The sequence below is a fragment of the Rattus norvegicus genome, chromosome 3, assembly GCF_036323735.1.
Source record: "Rattus norvegicus strain BN/NHsdMcwi chromosome 3, GRCr8, whole genome shotgun sequence".
In the NCBI taxonomy this organism is placed as follows: Eukaryota; Metazoa; Chordata; class Mammalia; order Rodentia; family Muridae; genus Rattus; species Rattus norvegicus.
This window is the reverse complement of record NC_086021.1, coordinates 100,527,300-100,549,047: the sequence shown is the minus strand read 5'-3', so window position 1 is coordinate 100,549,047 and position 21,748 is coordinate 100,527,300. Positions and strand designations below refer to the sequence as shown.

General features: G+C 40.3%; 1 protein-coding gene across 1 annotated transcript in view; it reads left to right on the top strand.

The window, feature by feature from the left end:
• Positions 1 to 21,748, top strand: part of Hsd17b12 (hydroxysteroid (17-beta) dehydrogenase 12) — a 123,506-nt gene that overhangs the window by 19,851 nt on the left and 81,907 nt on the right. The window contains exon 2 of the mRNA NM_032066.2: positions 20,066 to 20,112. Coding sequence (NP_114455.2) covers positions 20,066 to 20,112 — 47 coding nt within the window. The remainder of the gene's footprint in view (positions 1 to 20,065; positions 20,113 to 21,748) is intronic.

Genomic DNA, 21,748 nt, shown 5'->3' with positions numbered 1-21,748 from the left:
TCGGTGTTCTGGTGGGTCACTTCTACCGTAGTGTTTCCATTGCTTTCTCTCATCCTTTATATTTTATAGATAATGGTGCTTGGAACATAATTGGTCTAGTCAGTTAAAGATCACCTTTTGTAGTGGTTTTCAAGAACAGAACAGAAGTGAAATTCTTAAATATCACTGAGACATTTTTCCAACAGCAGCTCTAACCTTTTTTACCCATTTTCCCTGAGATGACGAACAGATTAGCTTTGCCAAGTTTTCTTTTAGCTCACTGTGCCCTCCAGTGGAGAAAACATAGGGCAGTGAAACAGTTCCGATAACAAGTGGTGGGAAGAAGAGTATTAAACACATCCACATACCAGCCAAGCAGGTGACTGTTTTCTGCATCCCAGATAGGATGGTAGGTCTTCTGTGGTTTGTTAATTCCCAAAGAGGAACTGATAGTGCTTTGACTTGACACCTCTGGCACAGTGCATTGTGGCCTTTTGTCCTGTGTTACAACACAGTTTATGAACGATTAGTTAACTCTAGTAGGAGGAGAGGGAAGGTTGTTTTGCCCCCTTCAACAATGAACTCACATGGTAACTTTAGCAACCAAAGAAAATCCTACTTTTATTTAGTGGCTATAAATAAGAAATATTTTGCACTTTGCTGCACTTCTGTGTTTTTTTCAAAGCACTCAGATATGGGCATTTGGCTACTACTCTTCCCAGTTTTGAAGCTAAAGAGCTGTGTCTTATGCTGTGATATAATTGGTGCATGGTCTTCTGGTGATGGTTGACTTACTGATGTGAACAGTGTCTGTAGGTAATTGAGTCCCTGACAAAATCAGCTCTAGCACTCATGCAGCTATGGCCCAGGAATGCTGAATTCTACAGTCTGGCGATATGAACACCGTGTCTTCTAGAAGGGAGAGAGAACTGGCTCACTAAAGGAGGCTTGAAGTGCAAGTTTCTGAATGTGTCATAAGCCTACAGAGGCTCAATATGACTGGCTTCAGTTACAAAAAGTTCTTTATGTGTGTTTTTATTTACATGGTGAATTTTGTTTCTAAGATTGAGTGAGCTATGGTGATGCCCTTTAAAGAGTACTGTTGCTTAAGGGGCACTCTTAGGAATTATGCTGATAATAACTTCTGTTTAGATGAAGGTGTTAAAATTTTAGCTAGTATTTAGAAATAAGCATATATTTTGCTCTCATAAAAGGCTCAGTGCAGGGGTTGGGGATTTAGCTCAGTGGTAGAGCGCTTGCCTAGCAAGCACAAGGCCCTGGGTTCGGTTCCCAGCTCCGAAAAAAAAAAAAAAAAGGAAAAAAAAAAAGGCTCAGTGCAAAATACTTTTTAAAAATTAAGTAAGTTACTTCTGTCCTTTGAAATTCTCTAAGGCTTCTGTTGGATTTGTGGAATTTCTGTAAATCATCTTTTGTCCTGACTTGTTTTGTTAACTACACATCCTCCAAAAGGAGAGAACCTCAATTGAGACACAGCCTCCATTAGACCCACCTGTGGGGCATTTTCTTTATTAGTGATTGGTGGGAAGGGCCCAGGCCCTTGTGGGTAGTGATATCTATCCCTGGGCTTGTGGTTCTGGGTTCTGTAAGAAAGCAGGCAGAGCCAGCCATGAGGAGCAAGCCAATAAGCAGCACTCCTCCATGGCCTCTGCCTCAGCTCCTGCCTCCAGGTTCCTGCCCTACTTGAGTTCCTGTCCTGACTTCCTTCAGTGATGGACCACAATATGGAGGTGTAAACCAAATAAACCCTTTCCTCGCCAACCTGCTTTTACTCATGGTTTCATTGAAGCAATAGAACTAAGACATCTTTTAATCTTTTTGAAAGCATCTAATATTTCATAGCAATTTTCTGGTTATAAGATGTAACTCTTAGTGATAGAGTAATATACCTTTTTAAATTTAGTTTTGCAGAGATTTTTGTCTTCATGAAAAAGCTACTAAAGCTTGCACTGCAGTTAGATGTTATGAAATTAGTATCTAGCTCTTAGAGTCCCAGGTAACATATGTGATATATTTATCAGGTTGAATACTTTAAAACTAAGGTGTGGTGTATTAATTTGAAGAAAATATTCAGGCTTTTAAAATGGGTAAAAAACAAATTGCTTCCTTAATTCAGACGGCAAGGGTGATGACCCTAACGATGCCCACAGAGCTCTCAGCCCAGGGCAGGGCTTACAGAGAGCATTCAGTCTGGCACAGGGAGCCATGGTTTCCAGCTGCAGTGCTGAGGTGAGTGGGATGAGGAGAAAGTCTGTTCCAGTGAGAAATACAATGGATTGTCTTTAATTGGAGTATTAGTCATTTCACTGAAGTTTAATAGAAGCCACATTCAACCAAGTTATGGAAAATGATGTATTTCCAGATTGTTTATTTTTTTGAAATATCACAGTTTTTTTATTGCATGAGGAAGGCCGCTTTCAAGTTCTCTCAGTAATTTGATATGAAGACGGTTCTATTCACCGAAGGCACTATTGGCCAATAGGAGTTTTAGTGGCAATGAAAATCCTGTCTCTGTGTTGTACAGGTAGTTAGAAACCACTGAGCACTTGGAGTGTGGGTAGTATGGGTTTTTTTTTTTCTTAATTTCTGATTTTGACTGAAAATTAAGTTGATTGTCACATGTCTTATGGTTACCATATTGAACAATTTAGAGTTTTAAGTCTTTCTACTAGGGTGCTATGTTCATCAGGGATCAAATTAAGACTATGATAAGGTGTGTATATTTTTTTCCTATCCTCTCTGCATTTATGCATTCTGGTCCTATTTCTAAATAACCAGAGTGTCCTGGGACCTGAGTTGGTAAGTCAGATTAGCTATAGAATCCTAGGATTTAGAAAAACCCTACAAATTCTGTTTGCTCTTTGGTAACCTAGAACCCTGGAGGTTTACTTTTGTCCTTTTGAATTAAAATATAGATAGATTATGACAAATGACAGGAACCCAAGTGACCAATGAAAATATGTAGAAACATCAGAGAAACTGTACTTGCAGGTACCTATGTGGAACTTTATTTAGAAGTTGATGAGCTAACCCAAATGTCCCTAAATGTAGCAAGCAGAGCCTCATACTCTGAGAGGAACTTGACTATTAACAGGAAACAGTTTGTGCTTATGTCTGGTAAATAATGATAAAATAGTGCTTTATGCTTTCAGACGAAGTTATAATTCCATTTTCTTGGGCTATCCATTTTATTGATGGGAGAATCATGCTGTAATCAAGGTTTTAAGGTTCCTCTAGACAACAAACATTTGTTGATCACTTAAAACTGTATGCAGATTTTTATGTTGGTTGGAAGAATAGTTCCTTCCTTGGTAGAACTAACAATCTGGTGGGGACACTTAAACCGTGGGACACAAAACTAGAATACGGTGTACTCAGGATGTACTGTCTGGTAAGTGCAGGAGAGCAGGGAGACCTGAGGGCGTCAGGAGTTCTCAGGGAGAGAAGGTAGGGCAAGCACACTGCCTTTCTTCAGAGAAAGCATGGGAAGAGAGGAAAGTGTTCGTGTTCCATGTAAGCAGAGGCACTAGTTACTGCGTAGACAGTGCCTGAAGGTTCAGGTGCACCAAATTTATCAGTGGTCTTATATCATCCTGACCTTGTTTTTCTTTTTGCTCAGTGTGAAGAAAAAGCTGAGCTAAAAATAGCTCCTGGCACAGTGATGAAGCATCCAAGTGACAATTTCAAGGAGAAAGTTTAAACCAGATTTAGTTGCTTGGAAAACACTAACTTTTAGAATATTGGAAAATTGGAAAAAGCATTTTATTTCCTAAAGCATGTCAATAGGGGTCTGCCCTTATTTCCCTCATGGAAATGGAGACTCCAGGAGCGCCACCCTTGTTTTTCACTCTTGCTTTCTCAGGACCTGGAAGAGTGCTTAGTACCCATCTGGAACTCAGTATATATTTAGTGAAAGTGAATGAAAGGATGGAGCCCAGATTGTTATTTTAAAAGTCACTGTAAGGGTCAAGAATTGGTCTTTCTTAGTGTCTCAGTTTCCTATTGCCACATAACAGATGACCCCAAAATACAGTGTTTAAACACAATCACTGTAGTCTTACTCAGAGTTTTATAGATTATGAATTTGCGGCTCAGGAGAAGACATTTTTTCACTAGTCTCTTAGCTAAAATAGCCCTACTTGGGCTAGCAGACTCACGGGGGTTGGCGTCACCCCCACGTGCCCCTCTTGTAACTCGTTAGCTTGGAACTTCCCAGTCTCTGCTCATTTACCAGACTGGATATCGTCCTTGTGTGGTATTGAGACATTTGGAAAGGGTGAAAACAACAGTGGTAAAGTATCTTAAGGTTTTTGGGAAGCTATGGCATGTCAGTTCACCACACCCTTTTAGTTACATAAAGTTGTTCTTCCACAGTTTGACATGTATTTAATGCATACCTATCTTACCCACCATCTTCTTCTATCTCCCTACTGCCCTTCTTACCCCGATCTGCTTCTACAAATCTCTCTCTCACATTCGTTTCTACTCCTTCTGTTCTGTAATCCACTAAGTTTAATCAGTGTCTCTGTATGGGGCTCTCCTGTTGGAGCCTGGCGAGCTCAGCAGTTGGAGCACATGTGAAGACAAGTCTCCCCTTTCCCAAGAACCGAGTCTGTCAGTAGTCAAAAGCTCAGCAGTAAGGGTAGGGTCCTGCAAACCCTTCTCCAGCTACAACTGATAGGTAATAGGGCCAATTTGGGCCAGCTCAGGGCAGGTAACCATAGTTGTTGAGAATTCTTGATTGCAGCGGCTGTGCTGAGTGTAGAGCCACTTTGGGTTTGGGTTCTTATATACTTCCTGTCTCCTCTTCCACAGTGCACTCTGAACTTCAGAGGGATTGGTGTGGTACAGATGTCTTGTTTAGGGCTGAACACAGCACTTATTTTCAGCATTTGGAGCAGCCATGGGTCTCTGCATTTGCTGCCATTCACCAGTGCAGGCACAGGGCAGAGGCCAATTCTACTACATTCTGTTGGATGGAGACAGAATCAACCCAGGTTTAAGTGGATAGGAAGAGATATCACCTTTTGATAGAACTGATGGGACAAAGGCAGATTCTCATAGTAAAGTGGAAAAAGATGAGTGTTCCTGTTACAGCCATCTTTGGAAATGGTTTGCCACAGTCTGCGCACACTTCGCCCATGTGCATACTTTCATTTCTCTAGAAGTCTTAGTCTATTATGATATCTGCTTGGAGTCTAGTATCCTAATAATTTGACTGAAAGCCAGGTGCAGACGAGGGTTCTTAGAGAGTTTTATGATAAATCTTACATAATCAGAACTAACAACAACTTACCCCCATCCATACAGCGGTGAGGCAGGAACAAGAATGTAGTGGGCGTCCTACTCAAGAAGAATGGGAAGCACACAGCCATTTTGAAATACACAGGGCATGCGCCAATAATTCTCCCGCTCTGTTTACCAGGAATGCCCTCTATCAGGTCCCTGGTGTCCTCCTGGGAATGTTGCTTAGCTTAGTGTTGTTTTCTGAGACTCTTAACTCTTCCACTTGGGCTTTCTGCTCTGCTGATGTTTTCTTTTTCATGAGAAATGGGTGCATTTCCATGTTTTTGCCTATAGGAAGCAATAAGGTTTGATGCCCTGAAGTTTTAGTTGTTTGGTTTGTAATCATTTGAAACGCTTCTGTCCCAGTGCAAGCTGGTAGTACTTTTAGTGACACACTTTTCTTAAAGGTTTTGAGAACTTTCTATGAACTTTATTGGAAGTTGATAATATGTCCCCAAAGTCACATTCATAATTCCTGTTCAAGACAGATGACTCTTTGGGTTTGTTAGTCTGTTGTAGAAGGTCCTAGAGATTCTTAGAAGTCAGTTGTGTAGATGAAAAAGTTCTAGGTAGCACTTTAACTCCTTTCGGGTTCCCATCAAGAATCTGTAATGGACAAACTCTCTTTTGAGTTTTACTGGAAACACTTTTCTTGTTGAGAATCTTTGCCAGGTGCAGAGACTGTCCACAGTACCTGCACTTCTCTTAATTCTGCTTAGAGGTTCAGGCTGTCTTTTCATTGACTTCTCTCTTCCTGTTTTTATTTATAAATCAAACAAACCAATTGGCACTTTCAGTATCCTAGATGGATGAACAGGCCATGTAGGAAGGAGTCTTGCCTGACTCTGCTGCCATGTGCATGATGACCCGTGCTTTCTGTTTCAGCAGCAGTTTGTCATTATTTTTCTGGCTTTTGCTAACAATGTAGTTACCATTTTTTCAGTCTCTCTTGGTTATTAGGTCTTGAAATTTGATACTTCATGTTTCAGGTGATTGAGGTTTTGTTGTTGTAGTTGTTGTTGTTGTTGTTTTGTTTCTTTAGGTAGGGTCTCATGTAGCCTGGGGTGGCCTTGAACTAGGTATGTAGCTGAAGCTGATCTCCCTGATTTCATTTCTTAAGTGGTAGGGTTATAAGGCTGTGCTACTATGCCCCACTAGGTGGTGGTCTTGGTACCTCACTCTTGGCATCATTTTCTATCTCAGTTACTGCTACTGAAAAACAAACTACACTTAACAACCGTTTCATTGCAATGCGGTGGGTCAAAAAATTGGGCAGGGCTCACAAAGATGCCTCACCCCTGTACCATATAGGATCAGCAAAGGTGGCTTTCCTGAGGCAGGAAAGGACCCTACTTCTGTAGGACCTACTTTTCTGATTGCCAGGTGATCTAAGATGGCCTTATTGATTCTGAAGTCTTGACATCCCTCCATAAGATTTCTCATTCAATAGGTCTGGCTTATGAGACAACATCTCACTATGTAGCCAGGTTTGCCAGAATACGTGGTAATACTTCTGCCCCAGCCTCCTACTTGCTGAGATTACAGGCCTGAGCCACCATGCCCAACTTTATTCAGTTGCTTTGAATGAGAACTTTTTATGTGGCCTCTTAAGGCCTAGACTGGACTAGAGGACCTGAAACATGGATCAAAGCAAGTTGCACATCTATGAAGGAAGAATTGATTCTGTCTTTTGATGGGAAGAATGGCAACTTTACATTCTAGGAGGGCATGTGGAGGGGAGAACTTGTTATGGTTATCTTTAGAGTAATCTGTTGCCCAAACTTTGAGGATTTACTCTAAGTGAGAAGTTAATATATGAGATGATAGGTGAGGTGCTACTCATCCATCTGCCTATAGATGTGGTTTGTTTGGCTTGCATAGGGTTTTACCTATACACATACAATTACCAGTGCCTTTTCGATTGAACAGTTGGAAGATTTCACACAGAAGGCTATGTGTCTTTAGAAAAATACTAATCTTTTGTTTGGGCCTGCATTACCATTTAACTAGAAATTGTCTGCTTTGGATACCATGCTGATCCCTGTGGTATCTTAGTTTCTACTCTTTCCTGCTGTAAGGGATTAGGTTGAACACATTAGCTGTGTTAGGTAAGACAAAGCAGGGACATGGGCAGTGGCCAACTAGATGAACAAGTGATAGAATTAGAGACGGAACAAAGCAAAGATCTGGACAGGAAGTAATGTGATATGTGATGGTACTGTTGAGCTTTTAAACAGTGTGAGCAGGGAGACTTTTCTGAAGAGTTATTGAGTAGAGCCCTTAGGAAGGGAGGAGGAGCTATTCATTGTACACAGTCGGATCATAGCATTTCAGAAAGTAGGACAGTGAAAAGAGTCACAAGTGAGACTGGGCATAGTATATTTGGGTCTGTGATGCAAATAAGTGGAGAGTGGTGGCAGAAGTAAAAGGTGGGCATAAGCATTGTTGTGAAGGAAAGGCACACAACCTTTGGGTTTATTCTGAGTATTGGGTCATTTGAAAGAGCCCAAGAGGCACAGTGATGTGGTCCTTTATTTTATCTATTTGATTTTTGCTGCTGTATTGTGAGTAGACTGTAGTGTCTGAAGGTGGAGGCGGGCTAAACATGCCTTGTAGTCATGCAGGGGATATGAACAGTGGTGCTTGGAATCTGATGGTGTGAGGTGAGACATTGTTGCACATGGTGTGAAGGTGAGAGGATGTAGACAGTCTTATGGATGGATTGGATGTGACATATGAGAACAAGAGTCAATGACAACTTTGGGGCTATTGAGTAGTGCAGATGACTGAGTTGTCCTATAACATGTTTCATGTTTTGGCAGCTTGAAGTGGGAAGCAAGAACATTGTCTTGATCATTATTAACTTTGCAAAGATGTCTACAAAAATAAGATCAACAATAAAAACTCACAAAAAGGTGTGTTTATTTTATAACCCTTAATGTGTTTTCTCACCTTAGCAAATCCTGCATTGTGTGAGTAGAGCAAGCACATGGCTGTATTTTGGAGGATATGTTTATATTTAATGTGTAACTGTTCACTGTTGAACATCATCAGGAATTGTGATGTTCCTGGCTAGGAACATTGCTATTCTACTGGCTAGGCCTGGCATGTTGACTTGTTTTCTAACTATTTCAGTTAGATATGATTATAAAGTGTCAAGTACAATTCAGTATTTGTATTTTGTTGTTATAGGGAGTTAATTCAGTTTTGTTATTAAAAATGGTTGCATGGAGATGTGTGCCTGTGCTCCCAAGTACTTGGGAAATTGAGGCAGGAAAATGACTTAAACCAGTTTGAGAGCAGCATAGGCAAAGTTCAAGCCACCATTTAACTAAGACCAGAACCATAACTGTAAGACAGGATTGAATGAATTTTATGAAGTCTTAGGCATCAGCTGTTCGTTGTAAATTTGGTACAAAATGAGATAATAGATTTTTTTTTTTTTTTTGCCTCTTCAGAGTTATTTGGATGGAGACAGCATTCTGACTAGATCACCTGTCCAACTCACGCTTGGAAATAATTTATCTTTAAATTCCTATTTTTAAAAAGATATTATCATAAGATAGTGATATACTAGTCTAATTTATTATAATGGGACTGGGAGGAAATCATCTTTTATAAAAGGTGAGTTGGTAGTTTATGATTGCTTTCACCATTTATTTTACCTAGATTTAGAAAATGAAAAGCAATTAAACTTAAATTCAGTATATACTATATAGAAAACATAACTGATTTAAAAACATACATTTTTGCTAGCAAAATGATTTTTTTTCTTCTTCTTCTTCTTTGCGAAGCTGTGAGTTAAAATGTCCTGGTGAGTGAGGCGTTTGTATTCCAGTGGTGTAGCTGAACCAGACAGGTCTGCAGCACCCTGGTCTATTTTTAGACCTGGGTTGCCATTTTTATCCTGCAGAAATATTCATCAGTATCGCTCTGACAGGCCATCGGTTTTATAAATGTGCCATCCAGACAGACTGTGCTCCCCATCTCATCCCCCCACTCCTCTTCTTGCTTTGATTTCTTCATACAGCTGTTTGGAGGAGAAGAGGTTTTTATTTCAATTCATTATGGGATACTTCAATTCAGAGATTTTCAGCATCACACACGTTCATTCATCTCGCTGCTGCTGTTTACTCATTTCTGCTCATTGTTTAATATGGGAAACTGTCATAGATCCTTGTGGAAGTCAGGAGGAGAGCTATGTACAGAGGGGTGCTTTCTCTCTCTGCGGCTGCTTGCAGTTTTTAGCTTCCTTCTCCACACGTGTTGCTTTATGTACATATGCATATGCTCATTTATTTCATTGTCTCACACTTGGGCCTAGCATTAGCTCAGTTTGCTTTCCAGTGGTGCTGAGGGTCAGATCAAGACCCTTGCACATGCTGGGCAGGCACTGTCCTAGGCAATATCCACTGCCCTTGGGTTGAACATAGATCTGTTTATCCTATTTGGGTTAGAATTCAACAAAAGACTACAAACTGATTGGCTTAGAAACACAAATTTACTTCCTACCATTCTAAAGGCTGTGGGGTCATGATGAAGTCATGGTGTCTGTCAAGGTCCTGGATCCTGGGTCCTGATTCATAGATGTGCCTTCTTGGCCTGCATTTTAACTCACAGGGGATCTCAGTGTCCTCATGTGTAAGAAGCAGATGAGTGAGCTCCGTTGTCTCTTCCATTCATTAGAGCTTTGCTTGATGTCTTCATCCCCTTCCAAAGGGCTACCTCTGAACACCCTCACCACAAGGATGGACATTTTAACATGCATGCAAATTTGAAAAGGCACAAAGCATTCAGACCCTGGAGACATTGAATTTTGATTCTAGATACTTGAGTGATAAATAATAAAACTTAAGTAATCTCTGCAACCAAGAGAAGACAAGGGGCACATCCTCTTAAAGACAGCTGTTATTCTTATCATTGTTATTTGAGATGTCTCACTGTGTAGCCCACATAGGATCGGTGCTTATTATGTAGGCCAAGCTGGCCTCACACTGAGTAGAGCAGTTCTGCTACCCGAGCCTCCCATCTGCTGGGTTTATGGGTGTGAACAACCATATCCAGCTCACTGTCTCATTTTTATAAAAGTTCAGGTTTCCAGTTTAGGTTTGGACTTAGCTTGCCTGTTTAACACACATCTACTGAACTCGAGGGCATTACTGCTTTAGAAGCGGTGGCTTGGGAAAGGACTCTTGACTTACAGAGCACACAGTTCTTTTAAGAAGGGAAGACTGGCATGTGATAGTTTACATTGGTCATAGAATAGCATTCTAAGTCAGATAGTGGGCTTTGAAGTTTGTAACTTGGCCACCCACCCTTTAGCTTGGTTACCTTGGGCAAATTTGTTAGATTTTCTGAGACCCACCTATAAAACTTTATCTATAAAACACGTAGATAACTTAGAAGTTTTTGTGAAAAAAATTTTTAAAAAGGTGTTGCTTATTTAGCAATGTGCAGAAAATACCTAGTGTTAGCCAGTTTGCACAACTACAGTCCAGGAGGTGGGAGGATCATGAGTTTAAGACCAGCCTGAGTTACATACTGAGACTCTGACTTCAGACGAAACCCAGATACCTCTAAACAAACAGAAAACACCACCCCTGCCTCCACCAGCCCATGACCATATTTAACCTGGAACACAGGGAGCACATTACAGTTCATGACAATGGCAACATTGAGGGGGTACTAAGTGTTAGAGTCTTCTGTAATTCTTCATCAGTCAGGAATTTTCCAGTTTTAAATGGGACAATTGACTGGTGGCTTAAACCGGTAAGAATTTATTCAAGGTTAAGGAAGCCTGGGTAGGCCTGGTTACTCTGTATTCATTGGTAATGTGCTTGGCAGTTACTATTCAGAGCACAGGGGAGTCATCTGTCAGTAAAAGCACAACTCTGCCTCTTCTCAAGAAGTTTATAATCTAGTTAGACTTTTTTTAAAAGCCATAAAAACTCTTGCTGTGAGAAGGTGTACTTGTATTTTAGTGTGGGCTAGGTGGGAGAAGACCAACAAAGAAACAGTTACAAGAAAGAATGGAGCTACCAACTCAAAGGAGTTTTAATGAGTTGTTAAGCAGGCAAGACCCACAAATCTATAATTCTTGATAAATTAAAATCTTCATGTTTTATAACAACAAATAGAGTAATAAATATTGATAGTAACATATAGTAGGCAGTTCTAAATGCATAAAGATGATTTAAAAAAAAAAAAAAGCACACTGTCCTGTGGCAGTGACCAAAGGGTCACTGTAGAGCAGGACAGGATGAGAGTGGATAGTGGCCACATGGTCCACTACAGATCAGAATACTCAAGATGAGAGTGATCAGTGACCACAGGACTCTCAGGACAGCAGAACACTCAGGGTAAGAGTGGACACTCGTCCTAGAACTCCTGCAGAACAGAACGCTCAAGGTGAGCATAGGCAGTGATCACAGAGACCATTAGACATACTATACGTTTTAGGTAGTCTTTATACTGTTTCTAAAGCTGTGTACAACAAACAGATGACTCTGGAAGAGGGCATCTCCCCTCGAGTTGGAGTTGCAGGCAGTTGTAAGCTGCCTGATGTGGGTGCTAGGAACTGAACTCAGGTCCTGTAAAGGAGCAGCAAGTGTTGTTTACTGCCATGCTGTCTCTCTAGCTCCCTGGACAGCTTTCTTGAGGTCCATTTTTTCCCCCTGTTTGGTGATTGACAGGCTGATGGAAGGAGCAGTGGCTTACCTTTGTTCTTTATCAGAAAGTCTTACGCCAGGTAATAATCGTATAAGGTTTAGATGGTTGCCAATTAATGACCTCCCTAGCAGTTCAGCATGTCACGTCTCCTCCTGGGCCAGAGAAAGGACTCAGGTTTCATCTCATTCTTTTGGTCATTAATTAAGAGTCCTGACACTCTAGGCCTGAGTTTGTCAAGTTGTTGATTATGAGGGACGGCTACAGTTCATCATGGTCCTCTAATTCTGCTAATATTTTACTTGTTGTCCTACACTACCATTATTCTCCTTTTATAGATGAGTGGACTTAGGTTAGAGAAATAATTTAGACCAGAGTTATTTGTCTTTAAGGACAATAAAAAGAGGCAGCCAGTGAGATGGTGTTTCAGTCTGGAACACACACCCAGTGTTAACTGTATTAATCAAGAAGCAGTCAGTAAAAATGGGCAGAGTTTGGGGTTTGAACCTGGCATTATTGGTCATGAGCTTAGTGATTTATTTTACTGAGTATGTATCAAAATAACAGAAGCCTAAGCCTTTTGCATGTGTGTGTGTGTGTGTGTGTGTGTGTGTGTGTGTGTGTGTGTGTGTATAGTCTTACTAGTCCTGCCACTCAAAGGTGCTAACTATTCTGATCCCTGCTCTCTGCAGCCTCCTCTGCTCTGCTCTCATGTTTTGGGTAAGGAAAACTGTGAACAGTTTGGCTTTATGAAGTCACGTGGCTTCATGAAGATTGATAGCCTTTTAATTCTTACACAGCGTTTGCATTTTTAAAGAGGACATGCCATTAACTGAAATGAATCATTGCTTGGAAAGGCCTTTAGTTAACCACGCAGTGACAAAATCAGGCGGCAATCTTGTCTTGAAGCTGGCCGGGGATTTACCTCTCTTAGAGGATCCCATTTTTCAGTTCTTCTTGTTTCTGTTCTGAACTGATAGGTGCAGTAGTGCCAGGCCCTTGGGTATTTTCTGTTTGCTTGTTTGAGTTTGGTCTGTGTGTTTAAGTGGCATGCTGTAGCTCAATGTCTTGTTGGCTCAGGCAGAGGTAGTAAAAGGTAAGGTGGGAGAGGGCTGCTAGTGGGAAACTGTGAGAACTGCTTGAGAGCCATAGAAGATTATATTGCTTTAGGACTGTACTAAAGTGGATATCCACGTTCTATAGTGAGGAAAAAAATGGATGTGACCCAAACTGGAGTTATGGGACATGTCCATGTGTCTAGGTTTAGTCATAAATTTAGTTTTTTTCTAAAAAATAATTTTTAACTAAATTATGACTAGGGAGAAGAAGTTTCTATTGCCTGTTCCTATTTTATATCACTTTCACCATTCCCCTTTTAATAAAAATGCAGGAAGTTACTGGTGTTTTATGAACTTGCACCCTGCATGCTTCTCTTCTTTGTTCTTTGTTAAATATGAGCTGGCATATGTTAGACTCTGTTAGCATTTGCTCTGAGGGACTTCAGTGCTTTCTAAATTCAGCTCTGCTCAGCCTGTAGACTGTTTGCTTGAATCAATGGAGACTGCTATTTTTAGCAACAAAGGGGAATTGAAATAGCAATTTTCTTCCCATGCAGTAGATCCCCAGGAGGAATACTGATGCAAGCTTTCTGTCACTTTCTATCCCTCCCACCGCCCTAAGCCCTCGGGAAAGGCAGCTGTCATGGTTTGTGGCAGTATTAATCTTTAATCAATCGACTATTTTCTTCATTCAGGTGTTGCAGAGGGAGTGGGGAGTCACAAAAGGAAGCTGCTTGGAAATAACTATGCTCCTCATATGCATGGGCTCTGCAGTCAGAGTTTAGTAGGCAGAGGCAGGGAAAAGATGAGAGAGCTAAAAATAGCATGCTTGCTTCCAATGTTTCTCTAGTCTATTTTTGATGTTTGATTTTGATAAGGTTGATTGGGCTCTTACTAAAAATATCTGTTCCTAGCAAGTTGAGGACAAAAAGAGTAGAATATTTTTAACCTATACAAGCTACAGTACTTTTTGTTGACTGTATAAAATCTGGAAGTAGAGTCCTGGTCAGTTGCCAGTATTTTATGTAATCTGTAAGAAGTGAAACAGTTCTGGATGCCAAGTTGGGATATTCTTTATAGTTGTCAGTTCTCATCTTCTCAGACGCTTGCAAATGTGGGTTCTGCTGTTATATATATTTGTGCAGTCATAAGCCTTCTAAAGTCCCCTTTCCCCATCGCCTTCCCTTTCTCACCTCATTCTACTCATGGCCATCTTTTACTTCCCCAACCCACGAGGGAGCTCTGTTGTGTATGTCGTGGCAAGTTGTCTAAATGGATCCCCTTACTCCATAGCAAAGTGGGATCTGAGGATACCCACTGTTAACCCAAGAAGCGAGGCTTAGGAATGAGAACAGTAAACTTAGAATCCTTTACTGACCTAAAATGGGTTCTTTCCTCTCCTGATTCTGTTTGGAATGGGTCACTGCAGACCAGTCCTTTCAAGGAGATCCATAGACTTCTCTGAAAGTATATATCTAGCAAGTTCATTAAACAAGTTAAGCATCTCGAAGTCTTTTAAAACTCATCTTAGATGATTGACTCTTGTGTGATGTTGAGAGGAGGTGCAGTTACTTCCAAATAACGAGTGAATGAAGCAGTAGGCCTTGTTGCAGGAAGCCGACTTTCCATTCAGAATCTTGTTCATTCATTCATTATCTGTCTATGCCACAGGAATCATCTTGTGAAGATAATATTTAAAAATATTTATTTTATGTCTGTAAGTGTCTTGCTTGCATGTGTGTATATATATGCCTGGTATCCATTGAGGTCAGAAAAGGGCATTGGGTTCCCTGGAACTAGGATGATACATGGTTTACAAATCATCATCTTGGTGCTGGGACCAAACTCAGATTGTCTGCAAGAGTCACACGTGCTCTTAACCATTGAGCTGTCTTTCCAGCTTTAAATTATCTTTTTTTTTTGTTTTGTTTTGTTTTTCTTTCTTAAACCAGTGAGTGCCCTAGCAGTTAGATTCTGGAGAACCAGACAGACCCTGCCTTGTGGAACCCTAAGTTATTAATGTCATAAGGAGAAGATCTGTACTTGTGAGATCTTGGTAGTCTTGTTGTCAGGGCAGGGGCAAGGAGAGCAGATGTTCAACTGAAAACCTCCAGGATGGAAGCTGAGCTCTGCCACGAGTATGTCTTAGTCCATTTGAGCTGCCAGAACAGCTGTGGGAATTTAGAAAGCCAGGAACTGGAGTCCTCGTGGTACTTTGTGCTGGCAAGTCCAAGATCAGGGTGCCAGCAAGCTTGCTTGACTCCTGTGTGATGTGGAATTGTATGTGATGAAAGTGTGCTCTAGTTCAGTGACTTGCTGTACCTCTGCAATACAGTTTCTTTGCATGGCAGGGGCTGAGGGCAGAGAGGCTAAACTATGGCTGCATGTTTCTCTGAAGCCTTGATGAATTCTATACAAAAAGGTGTAGATAGACCTCATGGCATAACACTTCTTAAAGGCCCCACGTTGGCCTACTATCCCATTGGTCATGGAATTTCAACACCTCAGTTTTACAAAGAACAAGTTCAAACCATAGCGTAATATATATTGAGAATAAAGAGGATTGTGTTTGTGAAGAGAGGGTTACGTTGCAGGAAGTGGCCACATTCCAGCATGACTGGTATGAAGTTAAGGTCAACATGGTAAATGATGAGGGTAGGGAGAGTTCTTTCATTCATTCATTCATTCACCAAAACGTTACTAATCATCTCCTTTTGGAGTCACTGGCTTAGCCGTTTGACTGTGGGGGACAGACAGACATGACTGCTAAGTTTTAGCAGGATTGGATTTGTACTGTGGAGTGATCACTTTGGCCAGGAGAGTGAGTAAGGGAGGAATAAGAAAAAAAAAGAGATGCAAATGTACTAGAAGTTGTTTTAGGAGTGCCTGTGAGAGATGAATGGTAACTTTGTATGCATATTAGTAAAGAGTCTTGCTTTTTAGAAAGGCAATGCGTGCACATGACTGAAAATTTTAACAATAAAAAGACTTTTAAAAAAGGCCACTTTCTCTAATTTTGTAGAAACTGCTGCCAGTTAAGGTAATGATTTGTTAAGCTTCCTAAATTTAACAATGGAGTTTAACTGTCCTGACATTGAGTATGATCAAATCTTCAGAGTGAGAAGCACAGAATTATTTTATATAGAAATACAACTTAAAACTCATTATGAAGTTGTAGCTTTTAAGCAACACGGGACAGTTCTTGTCTTCCTTCAAATCGTGTCTTCATTTTTTTCCTACATTCATCAGATGAATTTTTTTTCTTTGATAGACTAAGAATTACTTGTTTGTGTTGTGTTTAATGAAAAGTATATTACTGTGTATATGTCCTAAAAAACAACTCCGTCCCCCAGTTTTCTGGCCATTGTGTGTAATGCTGATTATTCTAGAGCTGCGGTGCATAAGAGAGGCTCACCACTTCCAGTGTCTTTGACACACACACACACACACACACACATACACACACACACTTTTAATTAATGAAAGGAAAGATAAGTCAAACATTGGTTTTCATCATAACATAAGGAGCATAGTAAGGAAGTGTAATCTTATCTTGGAGAGTATACTAAGACAGAAGAAAGACATTCAGTGATAAGTAAGGCAGTTTGACTAAAGTATAGAGTGTAGATGCCGTATGGTTGGTTTATGGATTGTGGCAAGTGTAGCATAGTCATGTACGGTGTTAACAGGAGAACTGTGACTAAGGATAGAAGTAACTCTTTGTACTAACTTCATTTTATAAAAATGTGCATCTAAAGCTGTCTGAAAAATTAAAAATGTATTTTAACAAATTTTAAAAATGTTTATCAAAGTATTTTTTTCTTGGGAAGCTACTGCCAAGTCTACTATTATACAGAGTCCGGAAAACATGATCTAAGAACAATGAACTTCAACACAGAGGGAGGCGGGAAAATTCCAAGATGGTATCCCAACAAAAGTGCAGGAAGAGGAGGAGAGCTAGGATGCTCTGGGAAGGTCTTTCCTAAGAGCTGGAATGCGGTCAGTTGTGTAGAGAATTGTATCAGAGGTTGTTAAAACAGGGATGTATAGATCTGTGATGTCAGCACTAGGGACGTATAGACTCGAGGATGAGACGGTCCTCCCACATAGAGGGGAGGCCAGTTAGGGTTACCAGAGACTCTGTTGTAAAGAAGAAAGCAACAACAAGAATGAGGAATCTAAGGGGATTTAAAGAGACCGCAGAAAGGGGGAGGGACAAAATTTGTGTCCAGGAAAGATAGAAAGGTGATTGGGTAGTGAAATGTTATTATAGTCTAGTGTTTGGTTCTGTATGGATATTTAACATAATAATTGTGCAACAAAGACTTTGCCTGGTTTTGTCCTTATTTCCAGAGGAGGGGAGGGGGAGGGGGAGGCAGAGGGAGGAAGAGAGAAGAGAGGAAGATGGAGAGAAAGGGAGAAGAGGGAGGGTAAGGGAGGAGAGGCTGTGTGATCCTGCTCCTAAATCCTTACTCTTAGTTATTCTAGTTGAGTCTTTGGTAGTTGAGGCTAATGAACTGTTCATGCTGGACAGACTGTCATTAGAGCTTGAAGCTTTGAGCCTAGTGGTAGTGGCCCTGATCTCTAGTTGGGGAGGAGAGTTAAAGATTGGGTTCCCTCCTGTGTATTTATAGTGAAACTTGAACTTGAGTAGAAGTCCTAGTTGGGAAAGCCATGCTTGTTCTGGGCAGCTGCGTCCTTGCTCTGATTCAGCTCACTGGGGTGGGATGGAAGCTCTGCATGTGGGACCCTCTCCCACTGTACGCACCCAGTCTGCCCTTCAGTTACTGACTCGTATTCTCTGCAATAAAGTAGGTAGTCTTAGTTAATGAATGTTGAATTGTCCAACTTGAGGTAGTTGTGGAAATGGAATTCCCATTCCAAATTATAGCCAGTTGATTAGGTTAGCAGAGACCTCTGAAATTGGTGTCTAGCAGAAGTGAGGGTAGTCTTGTTGAGGACCATGCCTTCAACCTATGAGAGATAGATACTGCCTTTCCCTTAACCCATTTTCCTCTTTAGAGTCTTAGACCTTGAACCCAGGGTCTCATGTGTTAGCCAAAGATTCTGCCACTGAGCTACACACTCAGCTTTGCACCACATTCTGGTTACTATAGAAATGTATCACAGTGTTCTACACAATAAAGACATACAAGAAATATAACAGAACAATGCAAAGTTCAGAGTGGTAAAGTGCTGTAGGGCATGCAGTTTTACAGAGTACTAGTTGTGGGCATCAGGACAGAAAAAGGTTTCTTTTGCTTTAAGTGTTCTGGAACAATGCAGTTCCAGATGGATCCTGGATAAGGCTTTGAAAGGAGCAAGGTAGGAATGAGAGTCTGGAATCTTGAAACCAGCAGAAGAGTCTGAAAGAGAAGAAAAGGGGAGAGTTGAAAATAGCTAGCTAGTATGTGCTTGCCCATGGCTTGTGGTGTGTTGGTGAATCAAGGAGAGAGAGTGCAAGGTGAGGTCTGGACCTTTGGGTCTCCAGAGACAAGAGGAGACTTTCACATTCTGATCAATTTGTAATAGATCATTTTAAACATTTGTTGTAGAATCTGTGAGTGTTCTTTATAAACAAAACTATTTCAGTAAAAGCACTCACAAACAAAACTATTACAATAAAACACATGGAGGCAGCCAGTTTTGAGAACTGACAGTGGAAGAAGTTAAGTATTGGTTTTATGCTCACGTCCTTGTTCTATGTTATGGCAACCAATTAGTGACGGCAGGATGCTTCAGGCAGATATTCCAGCTAGGAGATGAGGGTGAATTATGGGCTCAAGTGTCACTTTTGCAGCCTAATGAAGTAATGGATGGCAGTAGTGATCACTGTGGCTGTTAACACAGTAAACATATCACTGCACCCAGGTTCCTTGTGTAGGCAGTCACTAGCTATCCCTTAGGGAACATTTGTACACACGCAAAAATAAATCTCAACCTGATCAGGTCTCTGTATCCAACTACTAAAGAACAGAAGAACATGTTATATCAGAGGAATGCAGTCAGCCAGTGACAGGCTGAAAAGCAGGAGTACATTACCTAGGATGTTCAGCGTTAAGAGAGTTGGAGAGGACGGAAGAGAGGAAGAGACAGAGACCGTTGTAGAAGCTTGATGACCAATTTTGCTTTTTTTGACACGAATTAACATGATGTTTGGAACAAAATTTAAAATGAGTTCAGTGAATTAAAACTAAACCATTTGCACCCACATGCCTGACAAAACTCAGTTTAATCTAAGAGCTCTTGGTAGAAAGAGAATTGATTTCTGAAAGCGGTCCTCTGATTTCCACACATACACTGTGGCTTTATGTGCATTCTGTACGGCTGTAGGTACATAAAGATTTGTTCCCTGTATTTTTTATTTTATTTTATTTTTACTTTTCTAAAAAGATTTTTAAAACTCTGGAAAGATGGTGTCTGAGCAGGTACTTCATAAATGGACACGTTGGCACTAAGAAACAAATGCCTCTTTTCACCTAGCGTAATGTCATATTTAGGTATTGTGTGTGTCTCAGTTCATTTTACTGCTGTTAGCTGTACATTGTATGTCTATACCTCAGTTAGATTAATATTTAGGCTTTGCTAGCATATAGCACAAACACTAGTGAAGCTACCTTTGGTAGGCCTTACTTAGGCACTCTTCTCTTGAAGATTGCTGACCTGTAAGGCAAACATCTCTACATATATTGACTAATAGTTTTTCCAAAATGATGGTGTCAGTCTATACTACTGTTAGGTCTGAAGCTCTCGTGAGCTTCAGTTTCTTTACATCCCCGCCAACACTTGGTATTTCATTCTTTTCTATTTGAGTTGTTGTATTAGGTAGTTAATTCTAAATTTGAATACTGGTGTTGCTTATTTATTTATTTCACTGGGAGTTGAACCCAGGACCTCATACATGGGAAGGTCTATGTTCTATCACAAAGCTGCACACCCAGCCCTGAGTATTGCTCTTTGATATCAAATATTGTACTGGTGTGCTTGGATGTCAGTGGTGGTCTCTAATGGACCACATCTCGTAGTTCTTAAACTAAACTACTTCTCTTGTGTCTCAGTTGTTACAGGTGGCACTGATGGAATTGGAAAATCATATGCAGAAGAGGTAGGTGATTTTCAGAATCTGTTTTAAAAATAAGAAAAATAGAATAATCTGTTCAATAGTAGTTTTGATTAAAATCATTATATTTATTTTGTTTTATTTATATACCTTAGACAGGGTCTCACTATGTAGCTCTGGTTGGACTGGAACTCTGGACCAAGCTGGCTTTAAACTTAACAAGAGATCCTTGGTCTCCTATGTACATGTATGTTGTAAAAGATGGAGACAGAGAGAGAGAGAGAGAATGAGAGAGAGAGAGAGAGAGAGAGAGAGAGAGAGAGAGAGAGAGAGAGAGAATGAGAGAGAGAGAGAGCGCACCACATAGGAAACCAGAAGAGGGCATTGAATCCCTTAGAGCTGGTGCTATAAGCACCCTGACTTGGGTTCTGGGAACTGAATTTGGGTCCTCTGCAAGAACAGAGCACTCTTAGCTGCTGAGCCATCTCTCTAGTCCACATTTATTTGTTTGTGTATGTGTGTTTGTAGATGCATGCACACCATAACATGCCTATGAAGATCAGAGGACAACTTATGGGGAGAGTGAATTCTTCATGAGGGTCCTGGGACCAAACTCAAGTTGTTAGGCTTGGTGGCAAACCTTTGCCATCTTGCTGGACACAGCCACTATGCTAGAGAGGAGCTCTACTACTGAGACTTACTCTTTCAGCTCCTTATGAAAGTGGCACTTTGAGAAATGCACGTCAATTGTTTTGCAGACAAAATTGAATTTGTTTACTTATGATTGGACTCAGGGTAAACATTTTAACAGAAACAGTAATAAAAATGATACTAATCCTCCTGACCTCATCCTATCAAGAGGTAAAATGTTCTACTATGTGCTCCATTATTGATGATTTAAAGGTAAACAATTTATTGAGATGTTGTTTAACAAAATTCTTCAAAATTCATTATAAAATTGTTTCATTATAGTGGTATGTGACATGATATTTTGGGACTATATATACCCCATTTTCTAGATAATTTTTAGCCTAATGTTTTTTACACCCCTTGTCGATTTTGCATGAATTACTTTACTCTAATTTAAATAGTGTTTTTCTAATTTATCTCTTCCTCTGTAGCCCAGGGTAGTCTCTATGTAACACATGCGTGTAGCTCAGTCTTACCTCAAGTTCACGGCAGTCCTTCCTCTAGAATTAAAGCCCTGAGCTACTATGTTTGGTTGGTGTTTTCTATACCTAAGAGCTTTTCCTGTTCTTCCTCCTTTGTTAATGTGTTTCTCTTTTTTCTTAAAGTATCAGTATGGGCTAATGGATTCTTTAGTGTTTTTATAGCAGATTAATTTAGCAAATTACCAGGGCTTGTTATTTTTATAAAAAATGATCTTCCACAGCCTCATTTGCAGTATTACTTGTTACTTAATAAAAGCTGACTTTAGGATTTACAACTGGGAATTAGTTTACTGAAGCACTTATACTTCACATCATCCAGAGTGTTGCTCATTTGTAAACTGTCTGCTTGGTCAGTACAGAGTGTTAAACATATTAATGTTTTTCTCTTCCTCTTTATTTGTGTGTCTCTATGACAAGAACACATTGCTGTGAAATTTTTTCACTCTGCAACATGATATAGTATTATATTGTGTACATATGTATATAGAAGATTCTCTTCAAGAAATTCT